The sequence below is a fragment of the Oncorhynchus mykiss genome, chromosome 13 (genome assembly GCF_013265735.2).
Source record: "Oncorhynchus mykiss isolate Arlee chromosome 13, USDA_OmykA_1.1, whole genome shotgun sequence".
Classification (NCBI taxonomy): Eukaryota; Metazoa; Chordata; class Actinopteri; order Salmoniformes; family Salmonidae; genus Oncorhynchus; species Oncorhynchus mykiss.
Window position 1 is genome coordinate 32817277 of NC_048577.1, and position 26003 is coordinate 32843279.

General features: G+C 44.0%; 1 protein-coding gene and 2 pseudogenes across 4 annotated transcripts; all 3 read left to right on the plus strand.

The window, feature by feature from the left end:
* The first annotated feature begins 2769 nt into the window (after positions 1-2769).
* Positions 2770-7259, plus strand: LOC118938068 (annotated as a pseudogene).
* A 686-nt stretch (positions 7260-7945) lies between these two features.
* LOC110485150 lies at positions 7946-8747 on the plus strand (annotated as a pseudogene).
* Positions 8748-9215: 468 nt separating this feature from the next.
* On the plus strand, positions 9216-25823 carry LOC110486141 (ABI gene family member 3). 4 transcript variants are annotated; one of them, XM_021557519.2, is made up of 12 exons: positions 9216-9398; positions 9532-9747; positions 17365-17535; positions 20098-20277; positions 20956-21017; positions 21632-21733; positions 21877-22181; positions 22655-22780; positions 23065-23196; positions 23610-23705; positions 24085-24213; positions 24393-25823. In XM_021557519.2, the coding sequence occupies exons 1-12, from the start codon at positions 9246-9248 to the stop codon at positions 24557-24559; spliced, it is 1839 nt and encodes a 612-aa protein (XP_021413194.1). In that variant the 5' UTR covers positions 9216-9245; the 3' UTR covers positions 24560-25823. The 4 variants fall into 4 exon arrangements, with proteins under 4 accessions (XP_021413194.1, XP_021413195.1, XP_021413196.1 ...); XM_021557520.2 differs by having other exon boundaries at positions 21635-21733; XM_021557521.2 differs by lacking the exons at positions 23065-23196; positions 23610-23705.
* The last annotated feature ends 180 nt before the right edge of the window (positions 25824-26003 follow it).

Consider the following 26003-nt stretch of genomic DNA (forward strand, 5'->3'; position numbering starts at 1 on the left):
ACATTTGCTGTTCCTTTGTTTACAGAGTGGACATGCAGCAAGCAAACCCAGTGATGCTACTGGTCACTCATCTACAGTTGTGACACAGACTCTTGAGAAAGCCTTTAAAAGGCAGGCTGCTTATGCACCCATTTAAAAGGCAGGCTGCTTATGCACCCATTTAAAAGGCAGGCTGCTTATGCACCCATTTAAAAGGCAGGCTGCTTATGCACCCATTTAAAAGGCAGGCTGCTTATGCACCCATTTAAAAGGCAGGCTGCTTATGCACCCATTTAAAAGGCAGGCTGCTTATGCACCCATTTAAAAGGCAGGCTGCTTATGCACCCATTTAAAAGGCAGGCTGCTTATGCACCCATTTAAAAGGCAGGCTGCTTATTCACCCACATCAAAAGATCCTCAAGACCTCAATGCAGCCCTTTCATATTACATTGCAAAAGACTTTCTGAGGCTGACGAAGGTTGCCGTGCCTCACTACAAAGTGCCACCGCAAACTTTATTTTCCAAGACTGAAATCCCAAACCTGTACAACCAGGTTAAAGCTGATGTTGGAAAAAGTTTGGCTCAAGGAAAATGGTTTTCTGCAACTACTGACCTCTGGACCAGTGAAAGCGGAGGTGGTCAACCCTACATCAGCTTCACTATCCATTACCTCACCTGACACTGGCAACTGGAATCAAACTGCCTGGAAACACAGTTCTTCCCAGAAGATCACTCGACTCACAACATCAGAGTTTTTTTGTGTGAATTAGCTGGAAGAGTGGTGGATCAACAAGAAAGACCTGGTCTGCATAACCACAGACAACGCAACAAACATGACCAGGGCTTTTGAAGAGTTCCCAGATTTGTGGCTTGGGTGCTTTGGCCATAATTTGAACCTGGCCATCTCAAGGGCTCTGAAAATTCAGAGTTGACATAGCAGGACTGGTCATCTGGTCCAAGGCTTCTCACGGAGCTGGAAGAGAAGGGGAGTACTGAGAGAAAAGCAAGCTGCCCTCAACATGCCACAGAACCCTCTGATCCATGATGTGGTGACCCAACGTGGAGTTCACATTTAAGGTAAAAATGGTTTTATTTTTTACTTAGAAAACAATCCTTGCTAGCGTCTCTGAAGATCCTAATAAACATCTTCCTCTCCTCATGGGTGAATGTTCTGGGGAAGCCACTGGGTAACCTTGGAAACCTGGAGGCAGAGTTTGATTGGCCCTGGGAGGTAGCCAATGGCAAATAGCTGCTGTACCTGACGGAGATACTGACCAAAGGGACGTCAGACTCTCACTGTGTGCCACCTGGAGACATCGTCAACCCACCCAACCTCACGGTAAACCTGTTGGAGTATTATCAGGGCTATTTTAGTTGGGTTTTGTTTATTTAGAATCCCAGTAGCTGGTATATTAGCATCCATGTGTTCCTAATGTTATGGTTTCAGATGGACATCTCAACTTCAGGTCCACATTTGATCAACCTCCAAAGAACCTTCTATGGGTTACATTTTTGTGAAAATCCCCAAAATCATGGTCCTGTTTTGTGAGGAATCGCCCTGTAGCCTCGTGTGGCCATCGTTCCAAATCCCATCTCGTTCACTTGACTATTGAAACATGAGAAGCCTGGGCTTCCAAGGGCTATACAACGTACAATGAAACGTAATAAGAGTAAGTTGGTCCATGTTAAAAAAAACATGAATTGAAATTAACATTTGATTTACATCTTCTACAGGTGGACCTAAGAGGCCAGCATAACACAAGGTTCAGGTCAGCCAGAAGTAGCAACAACACATGTTGTGGTGCAATAATGTACCTGATCTTGAAGAGGTCCACTCATATAATCAAGGTTAGTAATATAAGTGCAATACAATTGATCCACACTATCATAAGACAACAAGTCAAAACAAAGTTATTAAGTAGGCCTAAAAGTTATGAAGTTCCTGTTTTCAGAAAGTAACTTGAAATTCTCTTATTTTAATCCCATTTATTGTAGGTCCCAGATACCTCTTTCATGTCTGTCTACGGAACAACCACAACCACAGTCTGACAAGACGTGCTGAGGGACTGAAGAGGAGAGATGTCAGCGGACACCATTGAGAAATTGACAAAGCTGTTTGAAATAAGCCACTCTCCTTCATCAGCTCTAAATACAATCAAATATGAGTCGCAAGTGCAGTATGGAGACAACCATGTGCGTGCCTCTGTGGATCGCTCCATTTGCCCCGACCTTCAATTCTGCTTCAAGTCAGTAGCTTGACACACTTGAACTGCTGATTCATTCAGTGTGTTTAAATGCTATCACCAGAAATAATGTGCTGTAGGTGTGTTCCTCATTTGTCCATTGCAGATTGTACCACAAGCTGTTCAAAGAAGCATGTGTTGCATCGTATGTAGAGGAGAAGATTGATGATTCTAATGAGCATCTGGATAACTGGAATATAATCACCAGAATGCTATGTTTTCGGTATGTTCCTCAATAACTGAATAAATCCAGAATTTCGTAACATTATCCCTGACAATAATAGAAGACTAACAATCTGGTTGTTTGATGGTTGTAATTCTCTCCTCCTACAATAGACCGTGGCAATGCGTCCGAGGACACCGTTGAAATTGAGCATGCCTGTTTCTGATGTTAATGGCTCAGGTAAATGTACAATGTCACAACAATGTATCTGATATTAAGTGAAGGGCTCCAATTGAAGACTGTATAGTCTAGAACTCATTTGGTAATCTGAATGGTGGTTGTAGTGCTCTCCAAGGTACATCTGGAAAACCAGCTGAGGGGGCGATGTTAGAGGAAGAGTGGATGGAGATCTTTGAAGACCTCAAAAAGAGGATGAGGGAGGATCCTGTGAGTTTCAGGCCTGCAGTAGCGTCCTTCGTTTCCCAGCTTCAAGAAGATGATAACAGACAGTGAACTCATAGCCGCTCTATCAAACTCTGGCATAGCCAACCCTGGACCAACAGCAAAGTTTCACCGGGGACGTGTACGCCCTGCAAAGAGCTCCGTAGGAGAGCGTGGACATGGCACATGCAGCTGGAAGAGGAAGGAACCCCATTGAATGTCTCAGTGTGTGGAATAACACATGGACATTGGGAGTACTACACAAAAAAAGCAAGCCAACATCAGTGGCCCCCTGTGCCCGTCATCCACCTGCTCACCATCTGTGACCTCCAGTGCACTAGCGCTCTGCCTACCAGCTCTAGGTCTCCTCCGCCTTGAACAAAACCAGGCACTATTTCAATGCATTGTGGCCTCTCCAACATCTGATCCAGTGGCTATTTCAGTATTGCATTCTTGCCTTTTTGTTTTACGTTAATTCAATGTAAGACGTTTCTGCAATTTCATATGTTTTTTTAAATTGATTCCATGTTGAAGAACCATCAGATTTTAAAAAGCTGTTCTGCTAGGCCTATACTATCACTGAACCAAAGCAGTGATAAACTCTCTCCAGAAGTTTAGTGAGGATCTCTGAATGATCCAATGTTGACCTAAATGACTAATGATGATAAATACAATCCACCTGTGTGTAATCAAGTCTCCGTATAAATGCACCTGCACTGTGATAGTCTCAGAGGTCCGTTAAAAGCGCAGAGAGCATCATGAAGAACAAGGAACACACCAGGCAGGTCCGAGAATTTTAAAGCCGGATTTGGATACAAAAAGATTTCCCAAGCTTTAAACATCCCAAGGAGCACGGTGCAAGCGATAATATTGAAATGGAAGGAGTATCAGACCACTGCAAATCTACCAAGACCTGGCCATCCCTCTAAACTTTCAGCTCATACAAGGAGAAGACTGATCAGAGATGCAGCCAAGAGGCCCATGATCACTCTGGATGAACTGCAGAGATCTACAGCTGAGGTGGGAGACTCTGTCCATAGGACAACAATTGCACAAATCTGGCCTTTATGGAAGAGTGGCAAGAAGAAAGCCATTTCTTAAAGATATCCATAAAAAGTGTCGTTTAAAGTTTGCCACAAGCCACCTGGGAGACACACCAAACATGTGGAAGAAGGTGCTCTGGTCGGATGAAACCAAAATTGAACTTTTTGGCAACAATGCAAAACGTTATGTTTGGCGTAAAAGCAACACAGCTGAACACACCATCCCCACTGTCAAACATGGTGGTGGCAGCATCATGGTTTGGGCCTGCTTTTCTTCAGCAGGGACAGGGAAGATGGTTAAAATTGATGGGAAGATGGATGGAGCCAAATACAGGACCATTCTGGAAGAAAACCTGATGGAGTCTGCAAAAGACCTGAGACTGGGACAGAGATTTGTCTTCCAACAAGACGATGATCCAAAACATAAAGCAAAATCTACAATGGAATGGTTCAAAAATAAACATATCCAGGTGTTAGAATGGCCAAGTCAAAGTCCATTCCTGAATCCAATCGAGAATCTGTGGAAAGAACTGAAAACTGCTGTTCACAAATGCTCTCTATCCAACCTCACTGAGCTCGAGCTGTTTTGCAAGGAGGAATGGGAAAGAATTTCAGTCTCTCGATGTGCAAAACTGATAGAGACATACCCCAAGCGACTTACAGCTGTAATCGCAGCAAAAGGTGGCGCTACAAAGTATTAACTTAAGGGGGCTGAATAATTTTGCACGCGCAATTTTTCAGTTTTTGATTTGTTAAAAAAGTTTGAAATATCCAATAAATGTTGTTCCACTTCATGATTGTGTCCCACTTGTTGATTCTTCACAAAAAAATACAGTTTTATATCTTTATGTTTGAAGCCTGAAATGTGGCAAAAGGTCGCAAAGTTCAAGGGGGCCGAATACTTTTGCAAGGCACTGTGTATATATATATATTTTTTTTCTTCTTCTCAAATTGTATTAGTCACATACAATGGTTAGCAGATGTTAATGCGAGTGTAGCGAAATGCTTGTGCATATACATATATTAAACTTACATCTGGCAAATGTTTAACAACCATACCTGGTGCAAAAAGACTCCTTTATTATTAAGACACTATTCACAGTAGTCTTAATTCACATTGTCATTTTTATGTTGAACAAATGCAAGACTACCATTCTAATGATGGGTTGTAGACACATAATTAAGTGTTTATTTGTACATAAAAAAAAATATCCAGAGGGGAACCTGGAAAAAATGTTTATTTTATTTTATTACGTCGCATAAGTGTTTGATGTGAACTAAAACATGTTACAATTAAGAATTGATGACCGAGGTCAGCCTGCAGGCACCCGGCCTGCCACAAGGAATCACTAGCGCACGATGAGCCAAGTAAAGCCCCCCCCGGCCAAACCCTCCCATAACGACGCTGGGCTAATTGTGCACTGCCCTATGGGACTCCCGATCACAGCTGGTTGTGATTAAAGCCTGGGATCGAACCCGGGTATGTAGTGATGCCTCTAGCACAGCAATGTTGTGCCTTTATATATTATTATATGGTATGTGGACATTAGAACTTGGTTAGTAAATATAAAAATGTAACATTACAGTACATGTGTACAGTAAATAATAGTTGGCACACCCTGATGTCCACTACATTTATAAACAAGCTCTTACTTAATGTGTATTCAACTTTTTTTTAAACTTCCAAAGTTATTCCTGAGATGTTTTTTTTACTAAAATAGTATTTTAATATCAAACTCACAAACATTATTACACACAACTTTGTTTTACCATAAAATGTGGGAATTGTGATTGGCAGCCAAATCCAAGAACCAGTAAGAGAAAGTAAAATGTATGACGTCAATGATACGGACCAAGATCTAATGTCCATTAGTGTGGACAAAAATCAGTTGCTGTGTCTCAGTAAATGAGACATATCGTGGGGGACTTTTATTTTGAAGTTGTTACACATGGGCTTTTCACACGGATCCTGCAATCCGAGATCCTTGGAAGGTCCCTACCCTAAAACCACAGATATAACAATAAATATCTTTGTTAAAACCCTAACCTTAACCCCTAACCCTTACCTAGATGTCAAGTTCAATGGTGTAGGGGCGTCCCAACGATCCCAGATAGTACCTTTAGTTTTTCCTTACTCAAGTTGTCATGGTGACGACGTGTGTTTGAGGAGGGGGACACGGACTTGCATCAGGCTACAGCACAAACAACATACCAACAACAACGTCCATATGTTAAGGTTGTTCATCAAAATAATACTAGCTAGCTAACTTAAAGCTCAGGTAAGTTCACCACCGCGGAATCAATGAAAGAAAAAGTAGTCGATAAAGGTTTCTATCTCGCAACATAGTTTGAGGAGTTGATTCTCCAAGCAGTTCTGAGACGTATTGCCTGAAGACCCGACGTGGATTTGGTTTGAATTCTACGTCGGGCATAAATGCGTGTTTGGATCAGGAACATTTCCTTTCATCATTATGTCCCATTAGAAATGAAATGTTGTCTTGAAACAATGAAGTCCAGACAGCAGACAGTTGTATGGTTTGTTTTGACCTTATGTCCCAATCCTCTCAGGGACATAGTCCTGGCATCCCACCTGAAACCACTGGACAGGAAGGATAAAGCTGAAGCTCCCCGCAAACAGCCCTGGAATGCCCTCACCTCCGCTGACAAAGGGCAGAACCAGACTAGCTGTAATGAAATAGGCCTAAAGGTTAAACTTCTGCCACCACACAGCAACACAAACATCTCTCCATTCTAATATCAGGATTCTACCCAAAGAATGTAAGTGGTGACTGCGCCACCTAGTGGACTGGCTGCGCCACTATGTCATTTTATTCTATTTGAAAAATAATTTAAGATTTCCGTACTCAGCAGCACCACCTTGTTAAAAATCCTGGGGAGAACCTGGATAAGGACTCCTAGTTTTATGTTAGAGAAGCTGTATTCATAGTATACGGCAGGGATGTTACCAAACAGGCATGCAAAGCATATTAAGGTAATCTGAACATCAAACAGTCTCATTAAATTGGCAGTGAAAACCCCAGAAGATAAATACAGCCTCCTGCTCTCCCTAGGTGGAGAGGGCATTCGGGGACGTCTTCAGGGCTGAGGTGGGTTTGGTCTACTGGGGGAGTTGTTTGTGTTTCTATCCAGTGGCCTCCAGCCTGGGGATGAGGCCACGGTGATAGGGGTCCTGGAGGGGCTGCCCAATACTCCCCAGGTTTGGCATCAATATGTCCCTCCTGAGCCGGGTCTGAGAGGGAGGCATGTGGAGAGCTGTTTCAGAACCTGAGGAAAGCATCAGCAGCGGGGAATAGCAGTGTCCGAGGATCCGAAGGGGATGTCATCGTCCGTGGAAGTAATGTGGAAGCGGTTAAAGAGACGAGATGCTGAGGCAGAGACTGTTTCCAGGACAGACCAGTGAGGCGGCCAGAAGAAGCACCGTTGCTGAAACTTTATGTGGTATAATGCAGTTGTATGGGGTTCAAACTGCCTCTCCTCCTCAGTAAGAAACATTACATAAACCGATATTGGACTTATTGTTTTCAGAAATAATAGAATGACTGTTACTATACATTGTAGAGCTTAATGTGGTTGCAAAAACGTTAATATCTTTGTGTGTTCTTTATTCTGAAATGTATAATATGAATAAGTTATATGAAGGACAATGTTCACTATTATGCAATGCAGTGTCAGAGTGAAATGACATGAACTACCATGGTAACCAGATAATCTCTTTGTGGATCTCTGAACATTCTAGAATACGTAATGGCCCTTTCATAGCATATCTAGATAGGTGTAACAGTATAAGTTTAGACCGTCCCCTCGCCCATACCCGGGCGCGAACCAGGGACCCTCTGCACACATCAACAACTGACACCCACGAAGCATCGTTACCCATCGCTCCACAAAAGCCGCGGCCCTTGCAGAGCAAGGGGAACTACTACTTCAAGGTCTCAGAGCAAGTGACATCAATTGAAACGCTATTTAGCGCACACCGCTAACTAAGCTAGCCGTTTCACATCCGTTACATAGGCTAAGGATAACTTGAAGATGACAACAATGGGGCTAGGGACATGATGGTCCCTATAAAACACCAGTCTCTGTTGCTACACCTCCCCCAGACCCTCTCTTTCTCCCTCTTGTCTACCTATGAGGCCCCTGAAGACAAGGAGGACATTTTTGCCAGGAGGGCCCATCCTGCCTTCCTTGTGTTTGACAACGCTGCCTACTTGGCTGACATGACCATAGAGCTGCCCTGTCACTGTAAGCCTGAGGAGATCCACTCTGTGGTGCGGTACTACCAGATACAGCTGGGCAGCCCGGACACCAGGGCCCTCACTGACTTCCAGGGCACCTCTGTGGTAGACTCATCCAAAGTGGTCCGGGGAGGGCACCTCCGGAGCAGGTTCTCCATCCGCCTCTTCAGCCTGCTCATCTTCAGGGCCCAGAAGGAAAACTCGGGCCACTGCCTCTGTGGGAGGACCAATGGGGGACTTCTTCTATGCTTATGATGTGGATGCCCCAGAGGCTCACAGGGTTCCTTGGAGTTGTGCCCAGATACGGGGGAGAGTAGCAGAGGTGGCACCCCACTCATCCTCTCCTGCCCTGGGGCCAAACCTCAGCACGTGGTAGCCTGGGACCAAGGCTCTAGGACTCTGTCTCCCACTACATGGAGGGCCTGAATGAGACCTCCCGTCTGTTCATAGACACAGGCCACCACCTGCACTGCAGCCCAGCAACACAGGAGGACAGAGGGTCCTGCTGGATCCAGGGGAAGAGGGCTGCTGAGATCAGGCTGGGTGTTTACTACCATCTGGGCTGCAAGCGTCTGCTCTCAGAGTCTCTTATGCCCTGAGGATTATTCTCCTCTACTATGGGGGGATGACTGGGGATATTTGTTTTGATAGTGCTGTTGAAGTATACCTGGCGCACAGTAAGACCAAAAGTAGCCAAATACTTGAGGTGTGCTTGACACTTGGTGAGATTGGTATTTGTTGAGTTATTTTTAATAAATCATTTTGTGAAATGTAGAATTGCCTCTACTTCCACTTGAACTAACTCTAAGCTAAAGAAAGAAAGTGTGTTAATAAAGTGTGCTAATGATGTAGGAACATGTGTCCAAAAACTTCTGCTATTGCCTACCCTATTGGATTTTTGCCTGATAGCCAATAGGTGGCACTAGTGCATTAGCCTGGATGCCAATGGGGACGCCTATGATGCTGACAGCTCGAAGCCTGTTACTTTTTCTTTTAAGCCATGTTTTACCGTAGGCTAAACTGACATGCATACCTTTAAAAAAAGAAGCTTTATTGTCATTACTCACTGGTTTTAAAGAGATCATTTAGGGATAAATTGCACACATTAGGCCTATTTATTATGCGCACTGATTTTCCGCGGCAGGTTCACGTGAGATGCAACATCAAAGGCTTTATTGCGTTATACACACCATCAGCAGCAACGCCTTGCAAATGTCAAGGCGTTGCAGAAAGAGGAAGATCAAGTGAGCTACACGACACACACAGTCAAGTGGTAAGTAAACCAGCTTCTCTTTTTTTTGGTAATGCAAGACGGGAGAATCTCCAGCCCGACTTTTGGTACTGCTTCTGCAAAGTGATGATGTCTCTGCGTGCTGGACTTATAAAGTGATTTTTTTTTTCTTCAGCTTGCAAGTTCCCACAAGTGCCTCACGGAGAGGTTTCAGTCGCCACGGGTTTCCAAAGAAGACAGTTGCGCGCAAAGGGGAATCATGAAGGACCAGAGCTGTACTGATGAAATTACACAAATCTTCCAGGAGGCTCCGTCGGCGAGACGAGCCCTGTTGGACAACTACGACAACCTGATGAAGGTGGCTGAATACTGCGAGAGCAACTACCTGCAGGTGAGATTGGAAGTTTAGTGCAGACATCGCATAGTTAATGTATAACTATGTCAGTGTTAGGACACTGCCTAAATTATGCCGTAGCTAGTAGACATGCCATAGGCTATCAATTACTTGTACAGTTGAACAAATGGCCCACAGTACCGTTAACTTCACAGCAAGGAGAGTAGGCTATTCAAATCTAGGCCCGACATTATTATTCGATCGATGAAAATAGTGAAAGAGAATGGGTGAATCTTTCACCTCATTCCATAACACAAATGTTATCACACAGCATATCCAATGAGAAAAATAATATACATTTCAACATAAGCTATATATGCAAAAGTATGTGGACACCCCTTCAAATTAGTGGATTCGCATATTTCAGCCACACCCATTGCTGACAGGTGTATAAAATCGAGCACACAGCCATGCAATCCCCATAGACAAACATTGGAAGTAGAATGGCCTCACTAAATATCTCGGTGACTTTCAACGTGGCACTGTCATTAGATGCACCCTTTCCAACAAGTCAGTTCTGTCAAATGTCTGCCCTGCTGGAGCTGCCCCGGTCAACTGTAAGTGTTGTTATTGTGAAGTGGAAACGTCTAAGAGAAACAATGGCTGTGAAGTGGTAGGCCACACAAGCTCACAGAACGGGATGGCCGAGTGCTGTAGTGCTGTAAAAATCGTCTGTCCTCGGTTGCAAACTGCCTCTGGAAGCAACATCAGCACAAGAACTGTTTGTCGTGATCTTCATGAAATGGGTTTCCCTGGTCAAGCAGCCGCACACAAACCTAAGATCACCATGCGCAATGTCAAGCGTCAGCTGGAGTGGTGTAAAGCTCGCCACTATTGGACTCTTGAGCAGTGGAAATGTGTTCTTTGGAATGATGACTCACGCTTCACCATCTGGCAGTCCGACATACGAATCTGGGTTTGGCGGATGCCAGGACAACGCTACCTGCACCAATGCACAAAAATGGTTCTTCAAAGGGTTCTGCTATGGGGACAGCCGAATAACCTTTTTAGGTTCGAGATAACACCTTTTTTTTCCGAAGCGTGTACACTCTTAGAAGTAAAGGTGCCTGGAAGAACCTTTTGGGTCGCCACACCGGCGGAGCCTTTCCAGTTCGAAAAGGTTCCTTGAGGAACCCCCCTGAGAAGGGTCTTCGAGGAACCCCTGTGTAAATGTTCAACCCGGAATCTTTTTGTGATGGGAGGGGTTCAACCTTTTTTAATAATAAATGCATTGTATATTGTTCCACCATAAATGTGTTGCTACATTGAACCATTCAAGGTTCCTCCAAGAACCCCTCAAATAACCGAAGGTGCAAATATGAGCCATTTACTAGCAAAGGTTCCTTGCAAATCCATGGGGTTCCTCGAATCACCACTAATTCTAAGAGTATAGGCTACAGCGTGGCCAAAGTGGTTCCTAATTCGGCTTCTTAAATTACTCTTTACGTATTGATCAATGGAGATCATTTTTTTGGGCCACCAAGCCAAAACTGTTGCAGTGATATAATTTAAATTGTGATGGTGAGTCAAAAACAATGTTTGATTTCACCAAATTTTAACATTCTGTGATTAACAGCACATGTTCAGCTTCATGAAAAATGTTTTCCTATCTCAAGTGGTAAAACAAGTGCCTTTCTTCAGCGTAGTTAAATAATGAAAATAAAATAAAAGTGCCCGATTTAAATGAAAACTGTACAACGGTCCACAGTATGTCAAAGTGTAGGTCTGTGTCTTGTGCTTCCAATGAGTGTTTATGCTATTACTATACTACTATTGTCACGCCCTGACCATAGAGAGACCATGTTTCTTTATGGTGTAGTAGGTCAGGGTGTGACGAGGGGGTGTTCTAGTTTAATATTTCTATGTTGGTGTTTTGGTTTGGTTCCCAATTAGAGGCGGGCTGGTAATCATTGCCTCTTAACTGGGGATCATATTTAAGTAGCTATTTTTCCCACCTGTTTGTGGGATTTTACTTTGTGTTTGTGCATCACCTAGTCACGTTTTGTTGTTTGTTTATTTTTTTATATATTATTTTGCTTAAGTTTTACTTGATAATAAAGATGTGGAACTCTACGTGCTCTGCGCCTTGGTCCAGTTCTTACGACAACCGTGACAACTATATGGCTCTACAGTGGATTTTTAGCAGTGTTATGGTGCTTTCGTAACCAAGTGGGAAATGGGAATTTACCACGTCTGGGAAATATCCACTTGAACGACCCTCCAACTGCTAATTCCTAGTTAAATCTGCCATGAATCCCCCTGTGACAAAGGGAATGGAATCTTGTTGTGTGCAACATGGAGGGACAATTGAATGCAAGATCCACAACAACCTTTCAATTGTTAAAATCTAATGGTAACGGGGTGGAGGTGTTATGCTCGACACGCTCAGTTTTTCACCAGAAAACATGGTCTTAAATTAATCACTAATCACGTTAAATAAATAATATTTAGAAATAACTTTGTCAAATCACTAGGGCTTTACAATAATGTTTTAAACTTGGCAGTATTTTAGGGGGGGGGGGGGGGGGGGGGGGGGGTTAGTGGGTTAAAACTCTAAAATGTGCAGTTTTTTTCACACAAGACAATTTCAGAGATGTCTCAAGTTTTGAGGGAGCGTGCAATTGGCATGCTGACTGCAGGAATCTCCACCAGAGCTGTTGCCAGATAATTTAATGTTAATGAAAAGGAATCTCCGATGTCATTTTAGAGAATTTGGTGCTATGTCCAACTGGCCTCACAACCGCAGACCATGTGTATGGCGTCGTGTAAGTGAGTGGTTTGCTGATGTCAACTTTGTGAACAGAGTGCCCCATGGTGGCAGTGGGTTATGGTATGGGCAGGCATGAGCTACGGACAAAAAACACAATTGCATTTCATCAATGGCAATTTGAATGCACAGAGATACCGTGACGTGAACCTGAGGCCCATTGTCGTATTGCCCCATGTTGCAAGGATCTGTACACAATTCCTGGAAGCTGAAAATGTCCCAGTTCTTCCATGGCCTGCATACTCACCAGACATGTCACCCATTGAGCATGTTTGGGATGCTCTGGATTGACGTCCATGACAGCATGTTCCAGTTCCCGCCAATATCCAGCAACTTCACACAGCCATTGAAGAGGAGTGGAACAACTTTCCACAGGCCACAATCAACAGCCTGATTAACTCTATGCGAAGATGTGTCGCACTGCATGAGGAAAATGGTGATCACACCAGATACTGACTGGTTTTCTGATCCACGACCCTACCTTTTTTTAAAAGGTATCTGTGACCAACAGCTGCAAATCTGTATTCCCAGTCATGTGAAATCCATAGATTAGGGCCTAATTCATTTATTTCAATTGACTGATTTCCTTATATAAACTGTAACTCAGTAACATTTTTTCAAATTGTTGTATGCAGCATTTATATTTTTGTTCAGTAAACATTAAGAAACATTCCTGTCAAAGAAAGAGGAACAGATTCGTTTACGTAGTCAGAAGTACTCATACTCATCTTGAAAGCTTACAAAAGTGACAAGGAGCATTTCGGTGCTTGTATTCTAATCCAGTGTGCACCCTGGGAGAGTGATGCTGCTAGATTGGGCATTGTCGAGATGAGCAGGAAGAAGTGCACTTCTGGTGAACACCCATCTCCTTCAAATATTTCAGTGTAAAGAGAGCATTTCATTGTGAAGAGAAACACAATTGAGTGCATCCTAATTGGTTGTGCCTGCATGTGACGCGTGTCTCTGTCGGGCATTGGAGTCTGAGAGAGAAATGGTGTTCATCTGAGCACAGCAAGTAACACAGGAAGTCTCTGTGCATCTGTGTGTACAGTACATGTAAAGTGAGCATGTACAGTATATGTGAAGTGTAAAGTGAGCGTGTACAGTATATGTGAAGTGAGCGTGTACAGTATATGTAAAGTGTAAAGTGAGCGTGTACAGTATGTGAAGTGTAAAGTGAGCGTGTACAGTATGTGAAGTGTAAAGTGAGCGTGTACAGTATGTGAAAACTGAGCGTGTACAGTATATGTGAAGTGTAAAGTGAGCGTGTACAGTATGTGAAGTGTAAAGTGAGCGTGTACAGTATGTGAAGTGTAAAGTGAGCGTGTACAGTATATGTAAAGTGAGCGTGTACAGTATATGTAAAGTGAGCGTGTACAGTATGTGAAGTGTAAAGTGAGCGTGTACAGTATATGTGAAGAGTAAAGTGAGCGGGTACAGTATGTGAAGTGTAAAGTGAGCGTGTACAGTATATGTAAAGTGAGCTTGTACAGTATGTGAAGTGTAAAGTGAGCGTATACAATATATGTGAAGTGAGCGTGTACAGTATGTGAAATGTAAAGTGAGCGTGTACAGTGAATGTGAAGTGTAAAGTGAGCGTGTACAGTATGTGAAGTGTAAAGTGAGCGTGTACAGTATATGTGAAGTGAGCATGTACAGTATGTGAAATGTAAAGTGAGCGTGTGCAGTATATGTGAAGTGAGCATGTACAGTATGTGAAGTGTGAAGTGAGCGTGTACAGTATATGTGAAGTGAGCATGTACAGTATGTGAAGTGTAAAGTGAGCGTATACAGTATATGTGACGTGAGCATGTACAGTATGTGAAGTGTGAAGTGAGCGTGTACAGTATATGTGAAGTGAGCATGTACAGTATGTGAAATGTAAAGTGAGCATGTACAGTATGTGAAATGTAAAGTGAGCGTGTACAGTATGTGAAGTGTAAAGTGAGCGTGTACAGTATATGTGAAGTGTAAAGTGAGCGTGTACAGTATATGTGAAGTGTAAAGTGAGCGTGTACAGTATGTGAAGTGTAAAGTGAGCGTGTACAGTATATGTAAAGTGAGCTTGTGCAGTATGTGAAGTGTAAAGTGAGCGTGTACAGTATATGTGAAGTGTAAAGTGAGCGTGTACAGTATGTGAAGTGTAAAGTGAGCGTGTACAGTATATGTAAAGTGAGCTTGTACAGTATGTGAAGTGTAAAGTGAGCGTGTACAGTATGTGAAGTGTAAAGTGAGCGTGTACAGTATGTGAAGTGTAAAGTGAGCGTGTACAGTATGTGAAGTGTAAAGTGAGCGTGTACAGTATGTGAAGTGTAAAGTGAGCGTGTACAGTATATGTGAAGTGTAAAGTGAGCGTGTACAGTATGTGAAGTGTAAAGTGAGCGTGTACAGTATGTGAAGTGTAAAGTGAGCGTGTACAGTATATGTGAAGTGTAAAGTGAGCGTGTACAGTATATGTGAAGTGAGCGTGTACAGTATGTGAAGTGTAAAGGGAGCGTGTACAGTATATGTGAAGTGTAAAGTGAGCGTGTACAGTATGTGAAGTGTAAAGTGAGCGTGTACAGTATGTGAAATGTAAAGTGAGCGTGTACAGTATGTGAAGTGCAAAGTGAGCGTGTACAGTATGTGAAGTGTAAAGTGAGCGTGTACAGTATATGTGAAGTGTAAAGTGAGCGTGTACAGTATGTGAAGTGTAAAGTGAGCGTGTACAGTATATGTAAAGTGAGCGTGTACAGTATATGTGAAGTATAAAGTGAGCGTGTACAGTATATGTAAAGTGAGCGTGTACAGTATATGTGCCCATTTCTATGTGAGTGTGAAGGAGTGCACATGTAAGGGTAGGCTCTACTTCCTCATGCTCTATGGCAGGCGTGTGCAGTCTTTTGTCAACCTAGTTGTTAGGTGATGCTCTAAATACTGTAGGTAGCCTGCTGGAACCTGTCTGATCGCAACACAGCAAATTGGACAGTGTTACCCAGTGTTGATTTCTCAGTGTAACCTTTCTAGGGTTGATTCAGGAGTGAAATTAACTCTCGTGGTGTAAAAGAACCCCAGTGTTGATGTTAAGAACCAGTGTTGAGTGTGAGTCATTCTGTGATTTCCCAGCATGCTCCACTGCAGCTCAATTTTGGGGGATTGTCTTTAGTATCTGTGTTTTTGCATGTTCATTTCTTGATTTATTAATCTTGTGCTACACAAAGATAAATAGCATACAGTTTTCTCAACTACCGGTAATCCAATCACTGAAATAGTTGTTCCAGTTTAAAGGGTTTAGGTGGGCTCCTTTATCAATGTTTCTAACCCTGGCAGTCATTCTGAATGCGGGTTGCAGGTGAATAAAAATTCCAACTGTTGGCTGTCCTAACTCTGGCTGGATTCCAATAGGAATTACATAGCACTTTGCAAGCCAGCATAACATGACTTGCAGGCCTGATGTGGCCTGTAAACCAGAAGGTTCATAACACCACTGTTTTGGGGTGAAACATGGCCCTCAAAGTAAGTCCTTATGATATTCTGAATTGAATGTATTGTCCTAAACAGTTTAACAGTAGGAACTCAGTGAAGTCCACAGGACTGAGAATGAACGAATTTAACAATCATGTCTCTGTCACTAACAAATACAGTCATTACATCGGCTGATGTAAAAAAGGGCTTTATAAATATATTTGATTGATATAACACTGAAATTATTTTGGGGTCATGGCTTAGTGGCTTTGAATGACTTATTATTGGCCATCTGTGGGTAGAAGTTTTGTATAAATTTAAGGGGGATACCTAGTCAGTTGTACAACTGAAATGTGTCATCCGCCTTTAACCCAACCCCTCTGAATCAGAGAGGTGCAGGGGGCTGCCTTAATCGACATCTTCGGGGTCCAGGGAACAGTGGGTTAACTGCCTTGTTCAGACAGATTTTTACCTTGTCTGCTCAGCGATTCGTTCCAGCAGCCTTTCAGTTACTGGCCCAACGCTCTACCACTAGGATACTTGCCGCAGTTAACCCACTGTTCCTAGGCCGTCATTGAAAGTAATAATTTGTTCTTAACTGACTTGCCTAGTTAAATAAAGGTTTAAAAAAAAGTGGTCTATGGTTATGTTAATTAAAGTCTGAGCACATCTGCTGCTATTCATGAAGTCTTTGTAAAACCGTACAAAAGAGCACGTGGCAACTACCGTGACTCATAATGTCCAACGCTGAATGACCTTGTCAAGAGATACAGACCTATTAGTGTAATGGTTAGAAATTCTTTATGAGGTGTTATTGTATAACACTAACAGGGTCAGCACTAAGCTCAGTGTTAATTTAACGCTCAAAAGTCTGGACCTGTATAGACACTTTCCCAGTGTTCAACTTAACACTGTCAGTGTTGATTGAACGGAGAAATTGCTGTGTACATTCACCACGAAATGAAATAGAATTGTGAACGCAGCGCTCAGGCTGTTTCTTCCAGGCTAGTAAATAGGTGCTTTCACTGTCTATCTAAAAAAAAAAGAAGGGGTAATGTGTTCATCACTGAGCTGTCGAAGACTGTGTGTGTGTATTTTGATATAATGGGAGAATTAGATCAGGAAGGCATTCTACTGTGTGAGGAGGAAGTGAGAGGTCTTATTGCACTGCTCTTCTCAGACACGTCAACAGAATCCTATGACATATAACTCAGAAAAATCTCATCTCACATTGTCAATGTCAAAATCACATGCTATTATTATCATGGTTGTTATGATCCCCAAGTTATCATACTATATTTGTGACATGAGCATCCTTTTTTCACGACTGTCTCCCCGTGTCTCGCTCTCTGTCTCTCTCTTTCTCTCCCTCTCTCTTTCTTTCTCGCTCTCCCTCACATTAGGCAGGTGCGGATGCGGTCAAGGCCCTGGAGGAGACTAAGAACTTTACCACCCAGTCTCTGGCCAGTGTGGCCTACCAGATCAGCACCCTGGCCTCCAACGTCCTCAAGCTGCTAGACGCACAGAACTCCCAGCTCAGACACATGGAGTCTTCTGTCAACCTCATCGGACAGGTACATCATCTCCACACCTTTTTTTTTGTCACTAGCATGTCTCCATACACGCTTGTGGGTTAGGCCACGATTCAGTTTCAGGAAGAGAACACGAGCATGTGGATGTTAGCAGCAGTGGTGGTCGGTGCCGTTTAAGGTAAGGGAGGACCTTTTTTTTTCTTCTTTTTTTTATGATCATGGACTAATTTCTATTACAGGATATTGGATGACTGTCATTCATATTCCATTCACCCAGCTCAATGTAACATCGCTAGGTTTAGGCTACTACACGATACTCAAATTTTCTCTATACGCATCATGAGGTTGCTACAACTTAGCCTATGAATGAGAGTTTACAACGTAGGTGCACAGGTCGAGAGAAATTTGAATAGTCAAGGTGACAGACATTAATACATTCAATACTGCCTTGCACACCCTTGCCGGTATCTAGTTTATCATTAGTCCAACAGTTGCAAACAAGAGTTTCTATAGGACAAATTCAGGAATCTTTGTACCCGTTTAGTTCCGTTTGCTTCCGTTTACGAAAAGTTTTTCAACGGAATCGGTGGAATTTCTACACCCCTGATCACACGCAAACACCGTTTACTTTCATAGCAGCCACTCACAAACAGCATGATCACTTTTCTCTTTGTATATGTAATCTGCATCTATGTAATCTCCTCCTCTCACATTTCCCCTTTACTTGTGGACTTCAGTGCAGAACACATCAACTGTCATCAGAAGCCAAACCTTCTTTTCATAACTGCTAACCGCTAAACACAGCCTAGATCATCGTCACCAAATTTTAATAGTCAACATAGCTACTAGAACTAACACGTTAGTAAACCCACTACAATCATGCACTACAGTGTACAGTCAGCAGCAAGCAGTTTAGCACACTGGCAAGCCCCGGTTGCAAAACATTTATAAAACCAAAAGCTTACCTTAACTTGGAAGAGTTCTTGTGTTGGATAGCCATAGCCAGCTACCTAACATAGCATCCCAATCTGTTTGAGCCAGTTGTTTGGTAGGCTAAACTAGTTAGCTGCATTTGCTTGCTAAGTAAGTGAAAGTGAAAAAAACAACAATTCAATATAGCTAGCTCTAGATTCATTCTGTGATCCTTTGATTTGGTGGACAACATGTCAGTTCATGCTGCAAGAGCTCTGATAGGTAGGAGGACGTCCTCCAGAAGTTGTCATAATTACTGTGTAAGTCTATGGAAGGGGGTGAGAACCACGAGCCTCCTAGGTTTTGTATTGAAGTCAATGTACCCAGAGCAGGACGGAAGCCAGCTGTCCTCTGATTACTCCATGGTGCCACCCTACAGAGTGTTGTTGAGGCTACCGTAGACCTTCATTGCAAAACAGTGTGTTTTAATCAATTATTTGGTGACATTAATATATTTAGAATAGTTTCATTTATTTAAAAAGGATAACTTTTTTGGTGTTTCACTATTTTTATTTTGATCAAATTCACTGAGGAGGATGGTCCTCCCCTTCCTCTTCTCAGGCGCCTTCACTGGTTAGCATGCTAAAAAGGAAGATTTGCTTGCTTGAACCCAGGCTTTAGAATGAGGAGGCCCATCAGAGTTAGTGACTGGACTGAAGGGGCACAAAAAAAGGAAATTTGATTTCATGAGTCACCCTCCGTCCGGGTTGATGCGTTGTTGCACCTAGATCAGCAGGGTTCTCTGAGTGTCAATGGTACCCACTGTGCCAATTGTCTTTATTCCTTTCCCCCTCCCTCTCGTCCTCCTTTTCCTCTACCCCTCCTTAACCTCTACCCTTCTACCCCTCCCTCCACCCCACCATCCCTTCCTTCCTCCCCCTCATCTCCTTACACCTGGTGCTCAGCATATGAAAGCTGCAGGGTCTGCCTCTTCGCTGATCTGGGCTGGTTTCCAGGGACTCTTTGGGGACCCTGGCCTTCTTCCATGCAGAATAGCGGAATTCTCCATCCCCAGTACACCGCGTGCCCCCCCCCCCCCAGCTTACTCTCTTACACCAGCACAACTGTCCCCCGCTGCCCCCCCATCCACCTCTCTGTAGCCCCACTGTTCCCCGCTGCACCCCCTCCCCTCCCCCTCTCTGTAGCCCACTGTCCCCAAAAGCTGGCACAGACCCCAGGCATTCCTGCATGCTCCGTGCCCAGCATTATCATACAGAACCAGGTCACCTGAGGAGGGGGTTGAGGGTGGAGGGGTGAGTGGGTTGAGGGGCTACAGAGTGAAATTTGACCTTCAACACAGAGCATCATTGGGGCTGGGATGGAATGAAAGACCCCAATGTTCTCTGTTCTGAGCGTTCCTTCCTGCGAACCTCTGATTGATGTCCTCCATTGTCTGCTGGCACCCGTGAAGGGTCCCTAACAACTGTATACTAAATGATAGGGCTCACTTGAAAGAGGGTTTGAGAATATTACCACTTTCGTTTATGAGCTATATTGAGCCAATGATGTTGCCAGAGAAAGGGTACCACGCTATTCCATCCTGTATGGATTATTTTGTATTTTGGAGGAAAAAAAAGATTTACCAGAGGAAAGGAATTAATAATAGCACATCCTCTGCCCCTTGTCTTGCAGACAGTGGACATGCACAGAGAGAAGGTGGCCCGGAGAGAGATCGGGGCTTTCACCACAGCCAAGAGGGTTCCCCGCAGCCACAAAATAATCCCCCCGGCAACAGGCAAGGAGCCCAAACCCAAGTACACCCGTAGTCCCATCGCCTACTCTGACCTGGACACACTGGGACATGGCATGAAGGTGAGACTGAGTGTTCAAGTTCAAGCGCAATTACTCACATGTTTTACCTCACATTCCCAGGACATTAAAAAGGCCAAAGGCGCAAATACTTTCCCTGCACGTGTCTTACTATACAGCTACAGAACTGTACACTACTGTATGTTGCAATCAATATTCAATAGTAATGCTGGAAATTACTGATGTGGAAATGTCATTTCTCTTTGGTGAAAACAGCTTTTTAAAACCTGGGTTGTGTCACCAGGGTACTGTGGTTGGAGTCCAAAGGCTCCGTAGGTTTCCTTAGCTCTCAAGACAAGCCGTTTAAGATGCAGCCATGATTTTTGTTTTACCACCCTGCCTCTCGTCTACACCACATCCAGTTAGAGAGGAGCAGCTTGTTGCGTAAGGCTGACCTCGATTAGCGCACGCACGCACACACACACACACACACACACACACAGAACAAGCAGCCAGCCAGCCACTGTGCACCGTGGGAAAATGGCTAGACACACTAATTAGTGCTGCCAAGGCTCAGCCGCTTCATTGATGCTCCAACACAATTCGCTCATCTACAACACACACACACACACACATAAACGACCTCTTCCTTTTCACTCTGCTCTCCCTTTGTCTCTCTCTCTCTCTCTCTCTCTCTTTCTCTCTCTCTATCTATCGCTCTGTCTCACCGCATCCCCACAGGATTCTGGTAAGCTGATGGGGAAAGCAGGGTCATCAAAACGCAAACATGGCGGCACAATCAGGTATGATGCTGACACAGCTGACTCCATGTGATTGCTCTGCTCTCACACTACCAGTCTAACTGTAACTGTTTCACTTCCTGTAAAAGTCCTTCGGACAGGAAGCCGAGTTTCCGCACATCCTCTGTGCTCAGTGGTCCACGAAAACCCCTTGTTCAACTTTTATTCGAGACCAGAAACATCAGCAAAATAAATGTTTAAAATAATTTGTGTGAGCTTGTGGGTAGGATTGGGGAATGTATTCATGGCTAACCACACCTCCTGTCCAGTCATGTTTGTTGTGTTCATTCAGTCGGGGGTTGAATGATTGGTAAGAGGGAGATTTACTGTGGACAGGAGAGAGCGATTACAGAGCTTTCACATTGTGATTATGCCAAGAACAAACCAGGAAGTATAGAAATCAAATGTGCAGGTGTCATTTGCACCGAGTAGCATATTCAAACTGTTTCGCGAGAGAAGAGAACAACGTCTCACTGTCATTGTGCGCGAGTGCGATTTGAAGCTTTCTGCATGTTTCTCACTATTTATGAGTTGATAGAGCTGGTCTGTGTGATGTCCAAGTGTCAGCATTTGTGATAATGCTATGTGACGCTTAAGGGCTGTGTGTGTGTTTTCAGCAGGAGCACTTCCAGAGCACCCCCAGAGCCTGTCCAGTGTCCCATAGCCCCCTCTCTGTCTCGAGGGGCGTCCCTCACCTCTCTCAATGATCGCTCCATTGGGTAAAAAACACTTACTGGAAACACAGTTTTACTGTACACATGTAAGATTTGACACTTACTCCCAAACACTGTAGAATATCTCCAACCAGACATGGAAATATACCTCTAGCTCACTTTGACGTTGCCCTCCCCTCCTGTAACAGGTCCAGCTTCGGCAAGGCCGTGCCTCCCCCCGTGGTCCCCGGCTGGCCCGCGTCACCTGACTCTGACATCATCACCACCCTGCTGGAGGAGGCCCCGCCCCCACCACCGCCCCTGTCTCTGATGGAGGATGGTGACGCCGCCATGACAGCTGCGGCCCCTCTTCCTCCTCCTCCCATGGCGCCTCCTGCCTCCTCTCTGGATGTCCCTCCGCTGGCCCCCACCACCACAACCAGCACCCCTGAACCTGCCCATACCAGCCTAGCCTGCATCCCCCCTCCCCCTGCCCCACCCCCACTGGAGACTGGTAAGTGTCTGTATCACATTTCATTATGAATTTTCATACATTTTTACAAACTATTTGTAACTAGCGTACATACTGTTAGTAATTGACTGTAAACGTACTGTATGAGTAACTAAAGTACAGTAACATGTCTTAAACTGAATATCACACTCAATATCAAACACCCTGGCGGGAAATATCGCTTGTTTTTTGTGTTTCCCACACTGTGAGACAGCTTTAGCACACTGCACAGCACAGTGTAGGAGAGGAAATGAGAACACGTTGTGTGCAGACAGACACCCAGAGAAATGCGCATGCTGACACGTCTAGAGGCAGGAAACCAGGAACTGTGATACTTGTGCCTGCACTGTGATACTAAGAAATAGATCCTTTTTTTCCCCCCTTAGTTGCATGATTGTGTTACTGATTTCACACGGTATGAAACGCTGAATATCAACTTAAGCAGATATTCTTCAATTAATATTCTCTTTTCTCAGTGGCTGAAGAGAACAGCTTCCCGCCCCCAATGCCACCACCATCTGACGAGCCTCTCCCGCCACCAGCCAGTGAGGGCCTGGAGCTCCCTGACCCGCCCCCTCCACCGAGTGATGAAGTGGATGAAGGTGAAAGGAGTGGAATGTGTCACACTGTACTTTTAATGGTCTTTCAACAAGTGGTTTTGAAAGGACTCTTGAATGAGACCTCGCATCCATTTCTAATGCCGTAAAGGATCTGATTTGTTGAAATGTTGCTTATCTGTTTGTTTAGTTTAGCTGTCTGTCTGGGGTTTGTCTGTTTGTCTGTCTGTCTATGCAGAGCATGCTCGCTGATGCTGATCTTTGGTGTTTTCCTGTCCTTATATCTGTCTGCTTCTTCTTGACCTGTGACCTGTCTCTCTCCGGCTCAGCTCTGCAGCCCAGGCGGCCTCGTGTACGTCGTCACCCCCCCAGCTCGCGCTCCATGTCCCTCAGGGTCCGCACGGGCCCTAGCTCTCGCTCGCTCTACACTCGCTCGCTCTTCCTGCCAACCATCCAATCACGTAAGGCCACTTTGGCAACCCCCCCCCGCATCCCAGGTCCTTCCCCCTGGCTGTAGTCCAATATGGCCTCATGACTTAGTATTACTATACCAATCATTAGTTTGTGAGGAGCTGAACATGGCTAATGCAAAACTGGTTTAATATTACACCACCGTTGTTTAGGTTTATGATGCATGATGAAAGTTCAAGCCTTGCTTAAGCAATAGTGTTAGCTTAGTGCCGGCGTTAGCATTTGGGCCGTCATTGTAACTAACTATTTGTTCTTAACTGACTTGCCTGGTTATATAAAGGTTCAACCAGTAAATAGATTTCAATAAATGTGGAGTCCCCTCTGAAGACCCATTTTGGCTGATCTGATGTTACCTTTCTCCGTCACCCATTCCTACCTCTCCCTCTGTGACCTCACCGCTCAGTCATGATCCCTCCTCCCCCTTCATACCCTCCTCCTCTCGCCCCTCCCGTGTCGCTGAGCCCCCTGTCCAGCCTGCCCGCCCGCCTTGATCACCTGGGTAAGTGGAGACTGTGTGAGACCTCAATACACCCTCCAGGCCACTGTCCAAATTACTGCATCACTGCTACTGCTGCTGCTGCTATTGCTGTTGAGTCTACTGTGTTGGAAGGTAAAGCCATGGACAGATCCTGTCCTCTAGAAGTGCGCCAGACACTGGGTTGGTAACGTCTTTTGTTTTGGCTTTTCAATGTAACAGATAACACATTATGTGGAGAAAATAGTTTCAAAGAAGCTAGGTACTGTAAATGGATTTAAACAGTCCTCGGGAACAAGTTATACACTGTGGTTTTGATACACTTTGGAACAAGAATGACTTGTATGGGAAGTGGTGCAGCCTATCAGTTTGGGTTTATATGCCTTTTTGCCCAATCCTGTAGATCTGGTGATCCCAGCCCCGCCTCCTCCACCTTTTAGCGACAGTGTGGGTGGCTTCGATGATGTCATGCCACCCCTACCTCCCCCTGCTGATTATGACACGACTGGCCCTACAGACTTTTTAGAGAAAGGTATGATAGTTCTCCATGCACATTCACCAATGGATAAATTACTAAATGCTGCCATGGCCCAAATTGCATGCATACTTCTACAGTACTTATTCAATGTCTGACCAAGTAATACCATTCAAATTTGGCCTGTGTTTCTGTGGTGTCTTGGTTGTCTCATTGCAATTCACTTTCCCTCCCAGTGGTGGCGCTGTACAGCTACAACTCAGGGAAGCCTGGCGACCTGATGTTCCAGGAGGGAGAAGTCATCTACCTGATCAAGAGGAATGAAGACGGCTGGTGTGAGGGAACGCTCAACGGAGTAGAGGGATTCTTCCCTGGGAACTACGTAGATTCCTTCACCAACTAAGATATTAGACCACTTAAAGGTAGACTCAGCGATATGACGTATATGCAGAAAGTAAACAGCACAGTGGGTCAATTTCCGCGACAAGTAAGAGTTTTGAAGCCCGAGGCTCAACTTGTCCTCTGTTTTGGTCTTGTGGCTACCTTGTTGTAAAAGCGTGAAGCGCACCCGTGCACGTGCGCAGATACCGTGTGAGAGCGGAGTCGTGCATCTCGGCTTATCGCAATATCTGCGGTGCTGCTCGTGGCAATGTCATTTCGCTTAGTCTACCTTTTTAATATGAAGTGAAAGTCGGCTCTGTCCACAAACAACCCCTAACCCTAAACCCTAGGTCTACCTAGGCACTTTATGTTGATCAGGAAGAATTGAACGGGTGCAAACATACATACTCACATCATTGGTATAAGAAATAACTATTGTAGCTTTATCTGTCCCTTTGATAGGCCAGGTGGAATTTCAATCATATTGCCTGTCAGGTATAGAGTTTGGGGCTAGTGGTTGTTGAGTTGTTTCTTGACGGTGACGTGGTCAACTGTAGAAAGACCTCTACTGACCCCTACTGGTCATAGTAATATGAATGGAAAATAAGGCAATGATGACAGGACTCTGAAATATAGCCACTATATGGCGCGGTGGGCTAGTTATATATTACCAAGAGGGTCACTAGGTAGGACGACTTAATACCTGCTATCTTTCATCCAAGACTAGATCAAATATAAAAAGTCAGCTTGCTTATTAACCATTGAAGGTAGTGAATACTTGGGAAATGCTTTGCAAGTTATACAATAGCTCTATGTCCCGTTCAGTATTGTTTTACAAGTACTGTAGTACCAGTATATGAGCTACTGTTGTGCTCAGTAGGACAAGCCCTAAACGCTGTATAATGATGTGGTAAAGTTTCTTCCGTTTTTTTTTGTTGTCAATGTGACCAGCCACTGTTTGCTGCTGCAGTTTTTGGCTCTGCAGGATGATATTGGTCTCTTAATTAGACTTGCACTAATATATTTTGTAATATTCAAACTCAGATGAAATAATATATGGATTATAGAGAACATTTCCCGGAGAAAATATGTGTATGAATTCTGTTACGAGGTGAAAATATTTGACTGGCAGTGAGGTCATATGAGATTGAGAAATGTAAAAGTGATTTTAAACTTGTTAATGTGGTCAGTTAGTTTCATTTTTGATGTTTAGTGTATCCTTTGAGGTTGAACAATGTTTCATTTTACATGTCTGTCAATAAAATGCGTAGCTTTTCCAAATCAAACTTCCTCAAGTTCTCATGCTTAATCTAGAGACCAACTATAGAACAAAAGACTACTACTGCGTGTGCCATGAAGAGCGTTATAAGAGGAGGAACAAACTAAGTCCATGTCATTTTGTTGCCTGAAACGATAGGTCTTATTCTAATGCTAAGACAACAGGATACAGTAACACTGTGCCTTTA

Coding starts and splice junctions, on each gene's coding strand:
- LOC110486141 (XM_021557519.2), top strand. CDS start 9,246: ATGCGCACTGATTTTCCGCGGCAGGTTCACGTGAGATGCAACATCAAA. Junction 9,399..9,531: donor ACGACACACACAGTCAAGTG/GTAAGTAAACCA, acceptor TTTTTTCTTCAG/CTTGCAAGTTCCCACAAGTG. Junction 22,781..23,064: donor GAGTGATGAAGTGGATGAAG/GTGAAAGGAGTG, acceptor TCTCCGGCTCAG/CTCTGCAGCCCAGGCGGCCT.